Below are 17,465 nucleotides of genomic sequence, written 5' to 3' on the forward strand. Positions count from 1 at the left end.
TTTATATATTTTTGAACTTTTTTACTAAAACATTAAACAAATTAAAACATGAAATATTTGTAGTTCTTGTCCCCGTGAATCTTATTAAAAAACCAGAATTAGACACCCTGTACATGCCTTAACCTAGAGTTAAGTGTCTAATGTAGGTAGGCAGGTAACAATTTTTCCAAAGCGGAAATCCTAGAATTCTATTATTTATAACTTTATAATTGCATATATACATGTATACGGCTATACCATACCCACAATAGCAATTCAAACAAGGATGAAGGAATCAAGGAATCTTCAATAATTAATACCTAGTCTATAATGACGTATAGTGAAAGTGAATATAGTATTTTACATTGTGTATTAGATACTAGTTTAAATTTTAAAGAAAAATATATTGATAAGATGATCAGATTATTTATTTTCTGCTCCATTATATTTATATTTCACACAGTAGTAGGCCCGGCTCAAGTGTTTAAACACACCTAGGCAAACTTCAGTAAGATCAAATACACAATCTAAAACAAAACTATTTAGTTGAAATCAGATTTGTAGTAAAAATTCCCGTTTTTCTCAATTGTATCTTTTGTTTTTACCAATTATTTTGATAAAATACCAGGATGTTGTTACTCTAAAAATGTACTTTTTAACCACAAAGTACCAATTTGCTACGAGAATCCATTATCAAAACTTAAAAGATTAAAATATTTTAACAAAACCTAAAAATTATATCAGAAAAATAAATTAAACATCTTTGTAAAATTAATAAATTCGTTGCTCCGCTCAGAAATAATATAGTTTTTTTGATTTGACACATAAAATATTTATTATAGGTAAAGAACAATAAATTCAAGTAATATTTGCTAAACATTTGGCAACATTATCAGTCTAAAGTTGGTACTTTAAATATAACAAAAAAAAAATGGACTTATAAATTGACAAACTAGATACATAAATACTGATCATATAATCACATATCTGTTAACATACGCTGAAGTCTGAAATGTTTATTATAATGGCTCATTCACGTATATTAAGTAATAAAATTAAAATCTACCACAAAATATTAAAGTGCATTATAAATGTGCAATTAAAAACTTCCATTCCTACTCCCACATTAATATTACTCTTTGTCAAGTTCCAAATCAAATCTATTTTGAAATCGTGCACGTACATTTAGTTTATTTACTCGTCATATCATATTATTAAATATAAGAAAATCATATGGTTATGTTTTCATTTTTTGTCATATTATTTAATGTTTGATAATGTTGAAGTAGTATTATCATCTTCTGCTTCATCACTAGTCAGGTATTCTTCTATCCGATCATCCTGGAAATTAAATTAAAACAAAATTATAGTCTTAAACCATTCACTGGTGACAAGCAGTACTCTAAAAATAGTATAGTACTATAGTAGGTATTCAAAATAAACTGTCTTTACTTCTTTAAGGTTTGTAACATTCGTACACACTATATATATATATATGTATATATTTATTATACAATAAACACACTTCTATGATTGGCCAATACAATAAATATACACAAAAAACTTTTCGACACGTTCGAATTATAACTTATAATATATTAAAATGACACATAGTAAGCAGTTTGGCGCAAACTATCAACACGAGTGAACTCAGCAATGCTCTTATCTTCCGAAACAGTAAAGTATTATTTTAAATATAATAATTAGTAATTATTAATTACTATAGATTTTATAAACCAAACATATCTAATTATTGATAAAAAAAACCCATACACAGTGCTCTATAACCCCCAACTACGGAAAACTTATTCATAAGGAATAGAAAACCTTTTTTGGATAACTAATATCGAAACAATCCCCGACCACGTTACAAGGTTAAAATAATAATCTCCTAAAAAAAATTATGCTTGTTAGCTATGTTAACAAAAAATGTAAATTATAATACCTGTATAGAGTATATGGCTGTTCATAATTTATATTATTTTATTTTTAATTAGGGTTATTATTGATGTTTTCAGCGTGATGTACCTATTATTATCCGTAGTTTAATACGTAGGTATTACCAATTTTATCGATAGTTAATGTTCATATTTTTTTGATTGCATATTATTATTTATTTATTATTGAAAATTATACAAATCGTTAATACTGAATGGTATTATTACGATAAAAAAATAATTTATCTAATAAACACTTGACTTTAAATCGAGAAAGTAAAACTGTACGCATTGAAATTGCTTATTACTTAATTTTAGTATAAAGCGAAATCAAAAGTTACTCACGGGTATTAATGATAATGTAACTTTGCTTGAAATTACTGCTTCGTGATCATCGGTTTCTAAAGGAGTGTTGTGTGGACCATCGCTTATTAAAACTTGAGAGTTCTTAGGAATCATACCAGGAATAAGTAGAGAAATAGGTTCTTCTATAGATGTCGTTTTACATTTTGAAGGTATTTTCTCTTTTTCAGTCGGAGTCCAACAATGACCCCCGCCAACACTTTCAGATGTTTCCATATTAACTACTTGAATTATTTTTTTAACGGAAATTTCTGAATCTGTAGTATCTTCGTCGTATGGTTCAGAAATGTTTAAAGACTTAATACTTTCTGATTCTTCTGACAGAGCAGACTTTTTAGTGGTAATCTTATCATTTACATTGTCATTGGATATTGTATTTGTCAGACATTCTCCTTCATCAATATTTTCATTTTTAAACTCCTAAAATATACAATAATATAAGCTGTAATTAAATTCGAAATTGTTGATTAAGTGTTAAGAAAAAAGCAATTTAAAATTAATTATGATTACATAAAAAGCGAAAAAAAAATTAATGCGTGTATTTAAACAAGAAATAATAAATATAACTAACGAATCAAAATTTAACTAAAAATCACAGGTTAGGTTATCACAGGAATTGGATGGTTAAAAATAAGAAAGTTAAATAATTAAACTGTACAAATACTAATTAGGATGTTAAAAAGCAAAGGTTATAAGCATATATTAATATTAATGCAACTATTGCAACTTATTATGTTCTTTATCCTAAGGGTACCTCGTTTTCAATTATTGTGGGAACATTTTCTTTTTCAATTATAGACGATAATATTTCTCGATTCACGTCTTCCAATAGAGACGAAAACGCATTCACGACTAAGTGTAAAAAAAAAATATATTTTGTTTATTCTTTTTAAAATACAAATAGCTCTAACACCTACCTATAATATATTGTAATTATTTAATTTTATTTATCCTTTTACCAAGTCGTGTTAATTCCTACATATTTAATTAATAAAAATGAATGATTGTGCTGCGATAACATTTAATATTTATTTTAATTACTTGATTAACTCCCTATAAATATTTTCACAGTAAATATATAGGTATATATCAATCAACATCCGATTACTATAATTAATTTTCATCAATAGGGGTACGACTAACAAAAAATAATCGTAATTATTCTACAACCGTAAATACAAGTCAACTCCATAAAATATACATCAAGAGGTGAAATTAGTGTAGTAGTAAGAAAACAAAATTGCCAATAATATTACTGAACACATGCGCATCGAAATGTTTGTAAGTCTTTCAAACCTTATTCCCATCCATCCCATTGCACTCAGACGCCAATATCATTTGCTTAACAATGCGTTCCATCGCAGCTTCTGTTTCTTCTAGCTTGCGACGGAGCGCATCTATTTCTAAATCCCCTATGCAAAACATAAACTACAATCAAGAATTCATTGGAGTATTGCTCTAGGTATTACTGTGTCCAGTATACGTATACCTATGTATTAGAGTTATTAAATATTTTATAAAACAAATTCCGTTATTAATTAGTTATTACTACTTAATATTATGTATATATATTATAAGTAAATATTATTATAATAATAGAATCTGAAATGTAAACAAATCGTTTCAACTTACTCGTATCCTTTTCAATGAACCCTGTGCAGTAATAAATAGAATAAAACGTTAGGTAACTATATTTTTAAATTTAAAAATAGAATTATTAATTGTATATAAATATTTTTTAGAGTTTCACCTAATTTTGTAGGAAGATTCTGCGGCTGTAGCTTTGAATTATTATCTCTGTTACAAGGATAATGTGAAGAATATTTATCACCAATAGGATCTTCAACTTCGTCTTTTTTCGACAACAACTATCTCAACATTTTTTTAAATTATATAAATTATTAAAAAATAAATGCCAGATTGTATAAATATCTGTTAGTTTTTATAAAATTACTCTTAGTTCATCTATTAAATTTGATAAACCGTAAAATAGAACAACATTTTTGTACAACCTGGCATTAGTTTGCAGATGTGCGTTATCTATACATATAATAATATCATCATTTTATACCTTCATCATAGTATATACAAAAAAAAGAAGAATTCCAATCGTATACATGGGCATTAGTATATTCATAGCACTACCACCATCTCCTCCAGTAATTTTATTACTAGCAACGCCCATACCTCCCATTGTTGGTCTTGAACCTGGAATTGGTGGCTAACAAAAGGAAAATATTACATATTACAATGACATTTATACAAAACTGAAATACTAATTACTAAATACAGATATAATGTAAATGTAATGTTCATTAGCATCGAAGCCAATGTTTGGTTATGCTACGGTCTAATATTTTTTAAAAACGTGGATGGAGGCTAAATAGCTATAATTCATATCAGAATATTATGTAAGATTACTAAACTAAAATAAGGAAAAAATTAATACTTATTTATATAGTATAGATTTTCGACGATATAAATATATATATATATATATATAGAAATGCATAATGTATATAATTATTAATAAATATAATAATATAATAATAATAATATATTATAATATATATATAATTTATATAGTACTAATTTTAGTTAATGCGTAATAAATATAATATCAATTTTATTGCATTATATTATCAATATTTCCTTTGGGACTTATTTTCAAACTTTCACAAAACGTTTTTCTATACGAAGTAAAAATATTAACTTATGACTGCATGGCAATCTTAGGGCTATTGAATTTTCATTTGGCCTAAATCTATTTTTAGAAGTTTAGTGCAATTATTATGGCTTATGAAGGACATGGGGTTATATTTTGTTTTCATAAAATATTATGACGGATAACTATTTGGAGGTGCTAAAATTCCTATAAACAATGCCAGCATAATATAATTAAGGTAAACAACTTTATATGATTGTAGCTAATTTTTTGTAGAGCTAAGTTTGTATTTATGTTCAATTTTCAATCTATAATGAAACTACTTTTAATATTTTAATTTATTTTTAAAGTGAAAAAATAAGTTTTGCGAAAAAATCTTTAAAAAAATTGTACAAATTAAAACCCATATGAAAAGGAGGATGTTTTCTTAAAATTTTAGTAACCCCACCAAGATAACTAAGTACTTTTAAGAAATATTTCGTTATTACATTACGTTGTATACAATATTTAGTTTGAAATTTATACGTTAAATACATAAAAAGATTGTCAAGATAACAAGAGCATAAACATAAAAATACATGGCTTGAATCCAAAACTAAAATAACATTAATAATGAAAAAAAATTGGCGAGTTTTGGATTAAAGTTAAATTTAAAACTGAAGCAAAAATGTAAATTATCAAGTTCATTTGTACTGTGTCAAAATGTTTACTTTAAAACTATGAGGAGTTGCACTGCCATGTCTAGGTCCAATGTGAGGTTGAGGAATTGCCCGTCCTTTTTCCATTAATGCTGGATGCATTGAAGCTTTGGAGGCTCTTAAGTGAACAGGAGTTCTTTCTTGGTGAATATTATCTAAAAAAAGAGTACACAAATTAAATTTTTTAAATATAATATAATATTTTATTTATTTTAATGCACTATACTTATTAATCAATTATTAATTATTACTTTGTTAATACTATAAATTGTAAAAATCACTTGTTTTTAAACAGCTGAATATTAATATATGCACAAGGTTATTTTTTAAGCATGCTCAACCCATTAATATGCTTAAATTATGCATATATTCAAATTCTGATTTTTACATAGTTTCGAGTAATTAATTTTATTAAAAATTATATTTTTAAATATTTTTTATACTTATATTTTTTTGAATGACAACATAGTTTTAATTTCATATTCTAAAGCAGAATATTTTTCTGAGTATTTTGATATATAAAAATCGAATTTAGGGCGTATAGTTTATAAGTTATAAGTATTTAAAGTTTTGATCCGCGGAGTGGAGTGGTCGGGGTTACCCCGCAAAATGTATGTCCACTTCTCCGCTTGTCTAAACTTTAAATACGTATAAGTCATACACTACTCGCACTAAATTCGATTTTTATGTATCAAAATACTCAGAAAAATATTCTGTTTTGGAATATGAAATAAAAACTATGTTGTCATTCAAAAAAATAAAAAACTTAAAAAAATATAAGGATAAAAAATATTTAAAAATATAATTTTTTAATAAAAACGTTGTTTTTTAACAACTTGAAACTGTGTAAAAATCAGATTTTTAATATATTCATAATTTAAGCATAAAAATGGGGTAAGCATGCTTAATAAATCACCTTGTATAATATATAAATACTATGAAGATTACAATAACGGATGAATTATTTTATTTATATAGCCATATAGGTTATGATATATCATTTAACAATATGAATTAAAATATGGAATTAGTTTTAAATAACCAAATTAGTCTTACTTTTAAAAAAGGTTGCATACATCAATAACCCTAAAATAGTTTTACAACTAACTGAACAAAATCCAAAATAATTTTGATTTTGTAGTAGGTTAGTAGGCACCATGTTGTAACTATATATATATATATATTTATGTGTGTAATGTAAATAATGTTCAAAAGACAAAAATTAAGATCCTTTTAGTTCATATACTTAAAATTAAAGTTTAAAATAATAGTCATACAATCATTTATTTTAAACAGTTATTGTATGAGAATAGCTAATACTAGTATTTTTATTCTACTTTCAAAACTTTTTTGAAATGTGTATGATTTTGATTGCTTATATGTATACACTACGTGTGAATTTAATAATGAAATTATGATTTTCACAGCATAAGGAAAATTCCAAATTAATTAATTAATGTTGTTTAATAAAAACAACACTAATTATTGTTATTAAAACGTACATTTCGTCTTTAGTTAATTTTTTTAATTGGTAAAAAGGCGCTTTTTTAAGATTGATGGGGCTCTAACGAGTCTTTCTACGCTACCTATTGCATATTACCATTTGATAGATAATAGACGAATTTACTGTAATATTAAAAATAACCGATTCAAATTAATTATTCTAAGCATAAAATTGTTTATATGTTTGTAAGACGAAGCCACATGTAAGTATGTAAGATTAATGATTATTAATTATTATACATGCCTCTGAACGAAAACAATACTTTGTTTATAGTCAAAGCTCCAGAATATCTATTATACTCTAAAGTGATTACTAATTAGTTGATAAGCTTTTTAAAAATGCACTCAAGTTACGAATGTTATGATTAAATTATAAATTTTAAAAATAATAATGATAATTCCTTACTCATTAAAGAATCGCTTTCTTTAAGTCTATGTGTAACCCCTAAACTTGTCAAGGAAACTCCATAATGATATTTTAGACATAGAGATCCATTCAAGGATCTTATTTCATCAATTAAATGTTTATTATGTGTAATTTTTCCAACCTTATTTTCATTGATTAAATCAGTTATATTGATTGCACATGTGTTGAAAATTTCCTGACGACATTTTTCCAATTTTGTTTTTTTGTCCGTTGTTTCAATTACACGATCACATATATCCGTTACTATTTTAACTATATTCACGTCCGTATTAGACAACACATTGCAACAGCCTACTCCACGAACGTAAATTATAATATCAAAACTAAATATTATTCAAAGAAATTATTACTTTACCTGTGTGCGTCGGAGGCGCAAATGATCCTTTTAGCATTGGATAAAATAAAGATGGCCATAGAATGGCAAAACATCCTGCTACAACAGCTAGAATGCAGATTGTTTTGCTTTGACTTATCTCTGTTGCCATGTCTGTCAATGTTATTACCTTCAATTCCCCTAAAATCTAAATTTAAGTTTCAATAATGATTATTGTATGAAAGTCTCACAATATATTATTAATATCAATAATATCAGTGTCAATTCACAACTACGTGTGAAAAAAGTTTGTCCTTAATTAACCTAAGGAAAATATACTTCTGATATTTTACATAGAAATACGAAAGGATAATAATTATTATATCTGTACCTACAAGTGTTTTTCAACACTCATGATCAACCATAGCTGAGATATTACATTAATTTTAATTTCAAGTCTATAATAAAATAATAAATTATATCATATATATTTGGAAACCTCGTGCATAATTATTTATTTATTGTCAATTTGAAAATGTAAAATCGTTAATTGTGCAAGTACAATACAATTTCCAATAAAATTATGTTATTTAAACTATTAGGTAGTTAAAAATGGACGTAGCCTATTCCGACTCCGGCTTTATCAAAAAATCAATTCCCAAACGTTTCCGCTTTTTTACAACACAAATTCCTTCATACTGCATACAAACAGGATTGTCTCAAAAAAGGGTGGTTAAAAATGTGATAGTGTACACTAAATAAATTATAAAAATTATACATAAAAATCATATTATTTTGAATTAAATTTTAGCGTTAAAATTGTAAAAAATGTATGTATATGTAAAAAATTACATAAAATATCATGCTTTGGGTAAATGTTATTGGTATAATTTTTTATATAATCCATACGTATTATTTTATTTGATAAAAACTCGTCAATGATGTTTCCAATGAGCTCCTGTTTTTTTTTTAGTACTCGTACGTATAATACATAATTAATTTCATCAAAGGAATTATGTTCAATGTTTCGGTATTTTCAATGATATTAATTAATTTCCAATATTTTCGATATTCCGTTTTATAAATTTTAAATTTTAAAATACGGCATACCTACCGGTATGTTAACCTCAAATCGGTGTACCAGTAATTTATTATCATCTGCAGTTTGGTACCTGTTTGTAAAACATTTTTCGACAGAAGCCGTTTGGGAATTTACCTATTTGTAAAACCTTAATTGACAGAAGGCGTTTGAAATGCGTCGTTAAAAATAAGTAATTAAATATAATTAACAATATTTTTTTTCTTAGAGTCAATAAGAATAGTGTTATGATCGATATCTTAGTGCAGTGTTTCTCAACCTAGTTTTTCAACCCCTTGATTAGGGGTCGCATAGATCAAAAATAATAAAATACCTATTTACAAAATGAACCTGTTTATTTAATATTTTTTATTGAAAAAAAAATACTTAAAATAATAATTTATAAATCAATAGATAAAATGGTATATTTCTTTTGGTTAATCAATTAATTGTTAATTGATATATTTTTATTGTTCAAATTTGTACTTAATGTAGATAGGGGGTCGCAGGATAGTGATAGACCATATTTTATACATATTTTGGGGGTCTAAAACACTAAAAAGGTTGAGAAACGATGATAATATATAGTGTATACATAGAATTCAAGTTTAACAATTTTCATCTTGAGAACCACTTTAAATTTTCCGATTTTGGTTAATTTTTTTAATTTTTTAGGCTTAGATTTGGATTTTATATTTAGGTTTTGTGAATGGTATTTAAGTTCTAAGATAAGCAATAAGTCCCCAGTCCTATACTCTATAGTAATAAGTAACAATATAAATATTATAAATATTACTACCATGCAATACACGCGTATTGCACACTACAGCATCGAGTTATCGTTGATAGATAAAAATCATCGATAAAATAGACCAATTATTAGTGCAAGTATATTATTAACAAATACTTATTGTCTGAACATCATTGCAAGGTCTTGTCGAAGATATATAGGGATGGTACTCACATCCTTTTTTAAATGTATTTCTTTCTTTCTAAACCCGCAAGTTTACACTTTTCAATATGAATTATAAAGATATTTTTTTATAGTTTACCGAAAGGATTATATATAATTATCTAATTATTATCTAATTATAATTAGAGCATGGGTCGTGAACGGTAAACGTGTTAAAAATGTAATAAATTCTATATACTATACTCGGAAACTACTGGAATATCAAACAAATTAACAAATATTGATTTAGAAACACGAGCGTTTTCAAAAAAATTGTCTCTTTATTAATAATTTACAATAAAAAAGGTAATTTATAGTAAAAAATCATCTTAAATAGTTAAATATTTAAAAAAAACTAAGTGTTTAAAAAGTAAAATTAATAGATAGGTACTAGGTATACTTAAAATCAGATTTTGAATAAATACATTATTTAAGGATAAATAATATATGTATATAATGTATACAATCACACAGGTATATCTATAACCAACTTATTATTTCTCATATATTTTTACATTAAAAAAAAAGGTGGGCAAATGGATATCGCTCTGCTATATAGTAGAGATGGAGAGTAAATCACTATAATGGATGTGTTAAATTTGAATGCAATGACAGATATCATTGTATACGAAAAACGATCCTGAACGGAGATGATTTGTCAGTCTAGGATAATTAGTAAGATATATTATATTATTACCTATATTTAAATTTCAATGCATCGTTATTATACGCGATTTCGAAAAAAATTAAATTACATACGCTCATACAATTTTTTTTTACAGTTATTTGAAGAAAAAAGTTATGGAGAACCTTGTACTGGGATTTTTAACCTTAAGTATAAATCACAAAAATGTTATGAATTTTCAGCTTCAACATGTATTGCAAATTTTCGTGATTTTGACATATTTCGTAAACATTTGAACTTTAAATGCTTATCAACAAAAATTGTGACTACCGATTAGCGGTTTTCCTGGCGCTTTTGAAAACTACTGAAACTTTTTTACTCTTGACCCCTAAAGTACCAACTAGGTTCATTTTCCTTTTCAAAGAAGAGCTGAAGTAAAAAATCAAAGCACTATTACTACTCCAAAACGTGATGACAGGCACAAAAATAAAACATACATCATTGTAAAATCAATACATTCATCATTCCGTTCAGAATCTAAAATTGATAATAAGACTGAATAGTATACCTATTTGCATCAACTATATAAGTTCTTATGTACGTGGACATAACTAGGCCCAAAGTTGAGGGGAGAGGGCTCCAACACTTGGGTTTTTTATAACGATAAGCTAATAAATGAGAGGACTACAGTACTCTCTCTCCCACCATTACATTAATTGTTTAATGTTATAACAATAAAACCATGGAGGTATCAATAATCAATTCTTGTGGGTAACGACTAATTGTGTTTACTTTATTGACAATTTTTATTTGATAAATACATATTTTAAAAACTATATGTTATAAAGTTATAACGTATTAACGTTATAATACTATATAATTATACATACTAACATCAAATTATTAGTTATTACGTAACTACTATTTGTGTGATTAGAAATTATAACAAGATAGTTAAGAAAGCAGCTAAGCTGGGGGCTAAGCCCCTTAGTCATCGCCTCCCTACACTTAAGCCGATGTAGGTATATGGTATATCTACACGTCGTAAATTACGTATCACGCATAAAGTACTTGATCATGTAATATATAAGTATCAGGGATGTTTTAAAAAACTCTATTAATGTAGTCACATAATTTATTTATTTTAATTATTTAACCTATAATACGAATTATGAAATCCCACATGCAGAAGTCGAATTAAATTTAAACTTATTTTGCTGCCTTCCGTGAATTGACAGCAATATGTATTTACTTTTTTACTTTACTTTTCATCGCAATGGTCTTAAATACAGCACTCCAGCTTATTAATTGATGTAAAATATGTCATTTATTACTTTCCCCCGTCACCATCAGCGTATTTCTTATTGTTTATAAATAATTTACGACTATTGCATTATAACATATTACAATATAACTAATTAAAACTATTAATATCAAGACAATTATTATATTATGCTACTAAATAGTAGTTTTCTTGTCACTAATTTTAAATGTGGTTAAAGTGGGACATAGCGTCAGAATACGGGGATATTTTCTTAAATATACTACACTTCGTAAAAGATACATAAATATTATATAAATATATATTTACTGAGCTATTGCAGTAGCTAATAAGTGAAACTTAAATAAATAAAAATTATTAATGAATGATAGTAATTACTAATTACTAATTAGTAAATATTATGATTTATATAATATACGTATTCAAGTGACATTGTTGCATTTTTTTTTTGTACATAGATACAATTGTAAAATTAGTTTCATAATTTATTGAAATAGGTTTATATTCCATACATTCAGTACTGAAAATCGAACAGTAATAAATATTTTTAAAGTCCCCTCCGCTCATTAAACAAAGAATTAGCTCCCCCCCCCCAAAAAAAAAAGTCTTGTTTCTACTTAATAAGTGGAAAAATAAAGTTTTAAAAAGTAGGTATATTCATAATTGAAAGATATTTAAAAAAACACGTCAAATATAATAATTCAGTACTTATTGTACTATTTATACTTATTCCTTTTAATATATTTTTTCTTTATAATTACTTATTTTTGTGAATTCAATGCATTGAATTGCATTCAAATGCAATTCAAGGAGAGGGGTGGGTGATTTGTGCTTAACACCCTCATTGTGAATTCTTAATCTTATTAAATACATATTAAAAACAAATAAATTAATAAGTTAACTATACTAAGGAATTGCTAAATGTTTAAAAAATGGAATTATAGAATAGGGGTGAGGGGAAAAGTTACTCATTATGTAAATCATTATAATACAATACTATTACGACTTATTGGAAACGTCAGTACATCCAATTATTTTATTGAAATCATGTCCCCGATTATAAAATAGATATTATTGTGAGTGACTGACACGGATGTCAAATAAGTAATATTGAATAATATAATATATTATATTATGTAGTTACGAGTTGCGTATAAGGGACTATAAAGAATTACTCTTCTCCTACCACAAAATCCACCATTATCCAATTTGCGCTTATGACTGTTATGAGTAGGCACATACAGATTATAGCTAGCTATTACCATTGATTCTATATTATAAAATTATTTTATGTTCATCTATGACCTATATTAAATATATTATATTGCAATTGTAATTCAAAAATGTTTAGACAAAACCAATACTCATTTTAAGTTAAAACTAGACGCTCAGCAATGATACAATTAATTTTACTTTCGGTTAAAAATATACTTTAACTAATAAATAATATATCTATATATTTTTGCGACACACTTCGTACTTTGTAGCTTAAGTTTAACACAGTAGGTGGTCACTAATGGGTACAGGCTACCAAGTATTGAATACCTAGTTAAAAATGTAATTATGGTAAGCTATATTATGTGAGTGTCAAGTACCTATCGTTCAATTTAAATTTATAAAAAAAACGATAAATATAATACTCACGGAATATTATGCCAAACTTCGTCAACCAATTTTCGGCATTTTAAAGCGATCGTGCAACAACACAGATGTGAAATTTAAAGAAAATCCTATAAATAATATTAGGACAGTGGCTAAGTAATCGGACTATCGGAGGGATAAAAACAAAATTACTGCGCGGTCGCAGGAGGGATCTCGAACCAAGGAAATCGACCGACTTCTTGAAGTGTGTTACCAACATACAATTTTCAAAAAATTAATATCGTGATAAAAATTGTTTATTTTTTATTATTGACATTATTGACATTTAGATTATTATACCTAAGTTGACATGTAGCATTTTACGATTTTTAATCCAGTTATCCGTCAATAAATTAATTTAGATATCGCAATATTGTATAAGTTTTATTTTTCAAAACCAGTGTGGCCAACAAAGGGGATTTTTGGAATTATGGGCCAGTGTAGACCACTTACGTTGACATAAATGTCCGTGTCGATGAAATAGCTAATTAATAATTTGCCAAAAGCTAACTATCCACTTAACAACACTGAACTACATAATACATACACATTACAAAATCGGAGATTGAACATTTAAATACTTAAACCGTTCTTGCTAAAGAGTAGAGTTATTAATTGTTGGTATATAGTTAAAGATTAATTCATTCATCCCGTTTTAAACGATTTTTGATACTGGTGTTTACCATCAGTACGTGAAAGATGCAAATCAAGGATCCAGAACGTTTCAAAACCTGGCTGACAGCCGTCCTGGGACCAATATGCGAAGCTGATCCCGCAGCACTGGCTAAATATATATTTGCATTATTAAAACGTGATCGACCGATAAATGAACTACAGAAGTTTCTCCAGTCACAACTAGAAGAATTCTTGAATAACGACACCGAAGGTTTTACTGTTTTACTAGTAGAGACGTTACGAAACGAATCTTACTTAATTGATGACCCAGTCGAAATTAAATGTGAAATTGCGGTCACTTCATCTGGTGAAAAATCTGATACTGGTGAGAAGCAAACTATTGATAAACCAATTATTAAGGATGATGAAAAACCTAGGTCTAGGTCACGTTCTCTTGTGCTATCAAGATCGCCAAGGACTAAAGATGTTAAATTCACAAGATCAAAACGTTATCGTCGTGATGATCACACCAGTGATGAAGATGATGAAAGAGAATCATATCGTAAGTATCGTTACCACGGTCGGTCATGGTCACCAAGACGATCAAAATCTCCAAAATTTAAACGAAGATTTAGGTCTCCAAAAAAACCGGTCGCGGTCTCAATCTGGATCACCTGTTAAAAAACCTAAAGAAGATATATTTGCAGAGTTTAAAAAATCTGAAGGTATTGAAAAGAAGACATTAGGACGATGTGTTGATTTTGATGAAAAAGGATACTGTATGAAAGGTGATTTATGTGTTTATGATCATGGAAAAGATCCAGTAGTATTGGCTACGGGTAATGGTGTCTTAAGTTTCCAAAATGCTGGGGCATCTTTTACAAACCCATTGACTCCTACGTTTCCAGTACCTATTGTTCAAAATGTACCTGTGCCAGTACCAGTACAACCTTATCCACCAGCCCAAAATCAGCGAATGTATTACCCAAGTACAGAAGGATCTTATTGGGTTCGAGGCAGTGGAGAACAGAAGTTTTCAAAGCAAAAACGTGAGTTAGTTAGTGTACCTACTGGTGAAATACAAAATCGTTTTAAAAGAAAGAACTTTAAAAAAGAAGAAAATAATTCCAATAACAATAAAAAACCAAAGTTTGACTATAGACGTTTAGGTCCTAAAGTATCTTCAAATGAAGTACAATTGAAAAATGTCCCTGAAAATTTAAATAATATTAGTAGCTTGAATAATAGTTTTATGAAGTTTGGTAAAATCACCAACATTCAAACAAGTAGTGAAAATAAAGAAGCCACAATTACATTTTCTGCTTCTCATGAAGCACAAAAAGCGTATCAAAATATAGAAACTGTTTTTGGTACTTTACCTATCACAGCTAATTGGTTTTCTGATAATTCAGTAGAAGTAAAACCAGTGGAAGACAAAATTACTTCACCACCCCAAAAACCTAAAACTCTATCGTTAGATAATAGAATTACTGGTCAGACACGATTAACAAATGAAAAAGAAGCTGAAGTCATCAAGTCATCGTTACTTAAAAAACAAGAAGAAGCTAAAAAACTAGCTCAAGATTTTTCTGCTGCCATTACCAAACGTAAACAAGAACTGTTAGACAAACAGTTAGAACAATTAAATAAATTAATAGAAGCTGCACCTAATGTTAAAGGTGAACAAAAACAAATGTTAATGGCTACTATTTTTCAACTTAAAACTAATATTGAAAATATTCAAGCAGACCTGGCCTCTGCAGTAAAAAGACCAATTGTATCTCAAACTAATGTCAAAGTTCTAAATAACCCAACACCAAAAACACCTACTAAAGAGGATAAATTATTAGAAGCCAAACAGGAAGCATTGAAGAATTTGCTGTTAACTGACTTAGATTTATTTATCAAACAACAACAAGGACATAGCGACGAGAAAGAAATATTAGATTTGAAGAAAAATGTTATTATTTTGAGAAATAAATTGAAAGGTCTCGGAATTACACCCGTTTCTGGAGTGGCCAAAACTGCATATCAAATGAAAGAAAAATTGGCTATTGCTAATAAATTGCTGGAAGCTAAAAACAAAGTACGTGAAACAAAAACTACCAGTATATCAGTTGATCATCGACCAACTCAGTTATTAGTATCTGGGTATGAAGTAGATGATGAAGACCAAGTCGTAACACACTTTTTACAGTTTGGTAATATTATTGAATATATTTCTGATACAATCATTCCTGCATTAGTCATAAAATATGAAATAAGAAAAGACGCTGAAACTGCACAGATCAAGGGTAAGCTCTTCCAAGATAGAAGGTTGTCGGTTACATGGTACAATTCACAACATGATTTTGTTGATACTTCCAATATAAAAGCAGGGACCATGCATGGGGGCCCGGTTAGAAGACAATTCAACTGCCAAACAATTTGACGACAAGGAATAATTATTGTTTATGTATTTTGTTAAAAATGTGTGATCTATATACCTAAATTATGTATATAATAAATACAATTATAATGGTAAAAATTAATATTTTATCATGTATCCCATTGTTTAGATATATTTCCTTCGTGTATCTAATGTATTTAGATTTATAAAATACCCATAAAGGGGATTTTTGCACCTTAAGATGAATTGTGCATTTAATTCTTATAATAGAGTATTCTTATAATTAGGTAAATTGAGATAAAACAAATCTTTATTTATGTCATTAGAATTTACATTTTAATTGTTTAACTTATCTTAGTAGATTAATAATATTGTTAATTATTTTAACACCATAATAAAAGAAAAATTACAAACAGTTTCCACAATTTTAAAATTTATGTTTATAATATGCATTTTTCTGTTAATAATTAAAAATATATTGTACACTTAATTTAGAAAATAATTGCAAACATTTTTTTAAATATGAGACTGAATTTTATTTCTTTAGTCATTTTTAATTGTTAAAAATTTCTAATTTTTCAATAATGATAGAATAAAATGTATTTAAATAAAATCTGGATGTTTAAATATTTTTAATCTTAAAAAATTTGATGAAGTCACTCATTAAAGAACGTGTGGAAATTAAAAATTAAAATTTATGATGTACATTGCAAAAACAATAGAGTGTAGAAACCACTGTTATTGAGCCAAACACAACTGCAATTGGAAGTGTATACCTATTAAATTTGAAACTAATAATCATTCAATTTGAGTTCTTGCTCTTCACTTAGGGATTAGCTATATATTTTTAGTTAATACATATTATATAGTTACATTAAACTTTTTGATTAATTGACCAGAAAACTAGTGTGCTTGGAAGGAACCTGTTCCTTTGAATTCGTTCCATTTTTAGGAACTTATCGGAAACTAAGTCCCTTTTTCATGCTTAGGAACGTATT

General features: G+C 27.2%; 2 protein-coding genes across 4 annotated transcripts; one reads left to right on the forward strand and one right to left on the reverse strand.

Moving 5' to 3' along the window:
- Positions 1-936: 936 nt before the first annotated feature.
- Positions 937-13,618, reverse strand: LOC132923356 (resistance to inhibitors of cholinesterase protein 3). 3 transcript variants are annotated; one of them, XM_060987301.1, is made up of 10 exons: positions 13,467-13,618; positions 7,928-8,093; positions 7,552-7,863; positions 5,655-5,797; positions 4,351-4,500; positions 4,030-4,147; positions 3,912-3,932; positions 3,034-3,131; positions 2,262-2,699; positions 937-1,320 (listed from the first exon to the last, which is right to left on the reverse strand). In XM_060987301.1, the coding sequence occupies exons 2-10, from the start codon at positions 8,055-8,057 to the stop codon at positions 1,240-1,242; spliced, it is 1,491 nt and encodes a 496-aa protein (XP_060843284.1). In that variant the 5' UTR covers positions 8,058-8,093; positions 13,467-13,618; the 3' UTR covers positions 937-1,239. The 3 variants fall into 3 exon arrangements, with proteins under 3 accessions (XP_060843284.1, XP_060843282.1, XP_060843285.1); XM_060987299.1 differs by lacking the exon at positions 3,034-3,131 and adding an exon at positions 3,576-3,691; XM_060987302.1 differs by lacking the exons at positions 3,034-3,131; positions 7,552-7,863 and adding an exon at positions 3,576-3,691.
- A 317-nt stretch (positions 13,619-13,935) lies between these two features.
- LOC132923355 (RNA-binding protein 26) lies at positions 13,936-16,605 on the forward strand. The gene is given in 3 exon segments (XM_060987298.1): positions 13,936-14,720; positions 14,722-16,455; positions 16,457-16,605. Coding segments are annotated over 3 exon segments (2,358 nt in total). The 5' UTR covers positions 13,936-14,162; the 3' UTR covers positions 16,523-16,605.
- The last annotated feature ends 860 nt before the right edge of the window (positions 16,606-17,465 follow it).

Source organism: Rhopalosiphum padi, chromosome 2 (assembly GCF_020882245.1).
Source record: "Rhopalosiphum padi isolate XX-2018 chromosome 2, ASM2088224v1, whole genome shotgun sequence".
Taxonomy (NCBI): domain Eukaryota; kingdom Metazoa; phylum Arthropoda; class Insecta; order Hemiptera; family Aphididae; genus Rhopalosiphum; species Rhopalosiphum padi.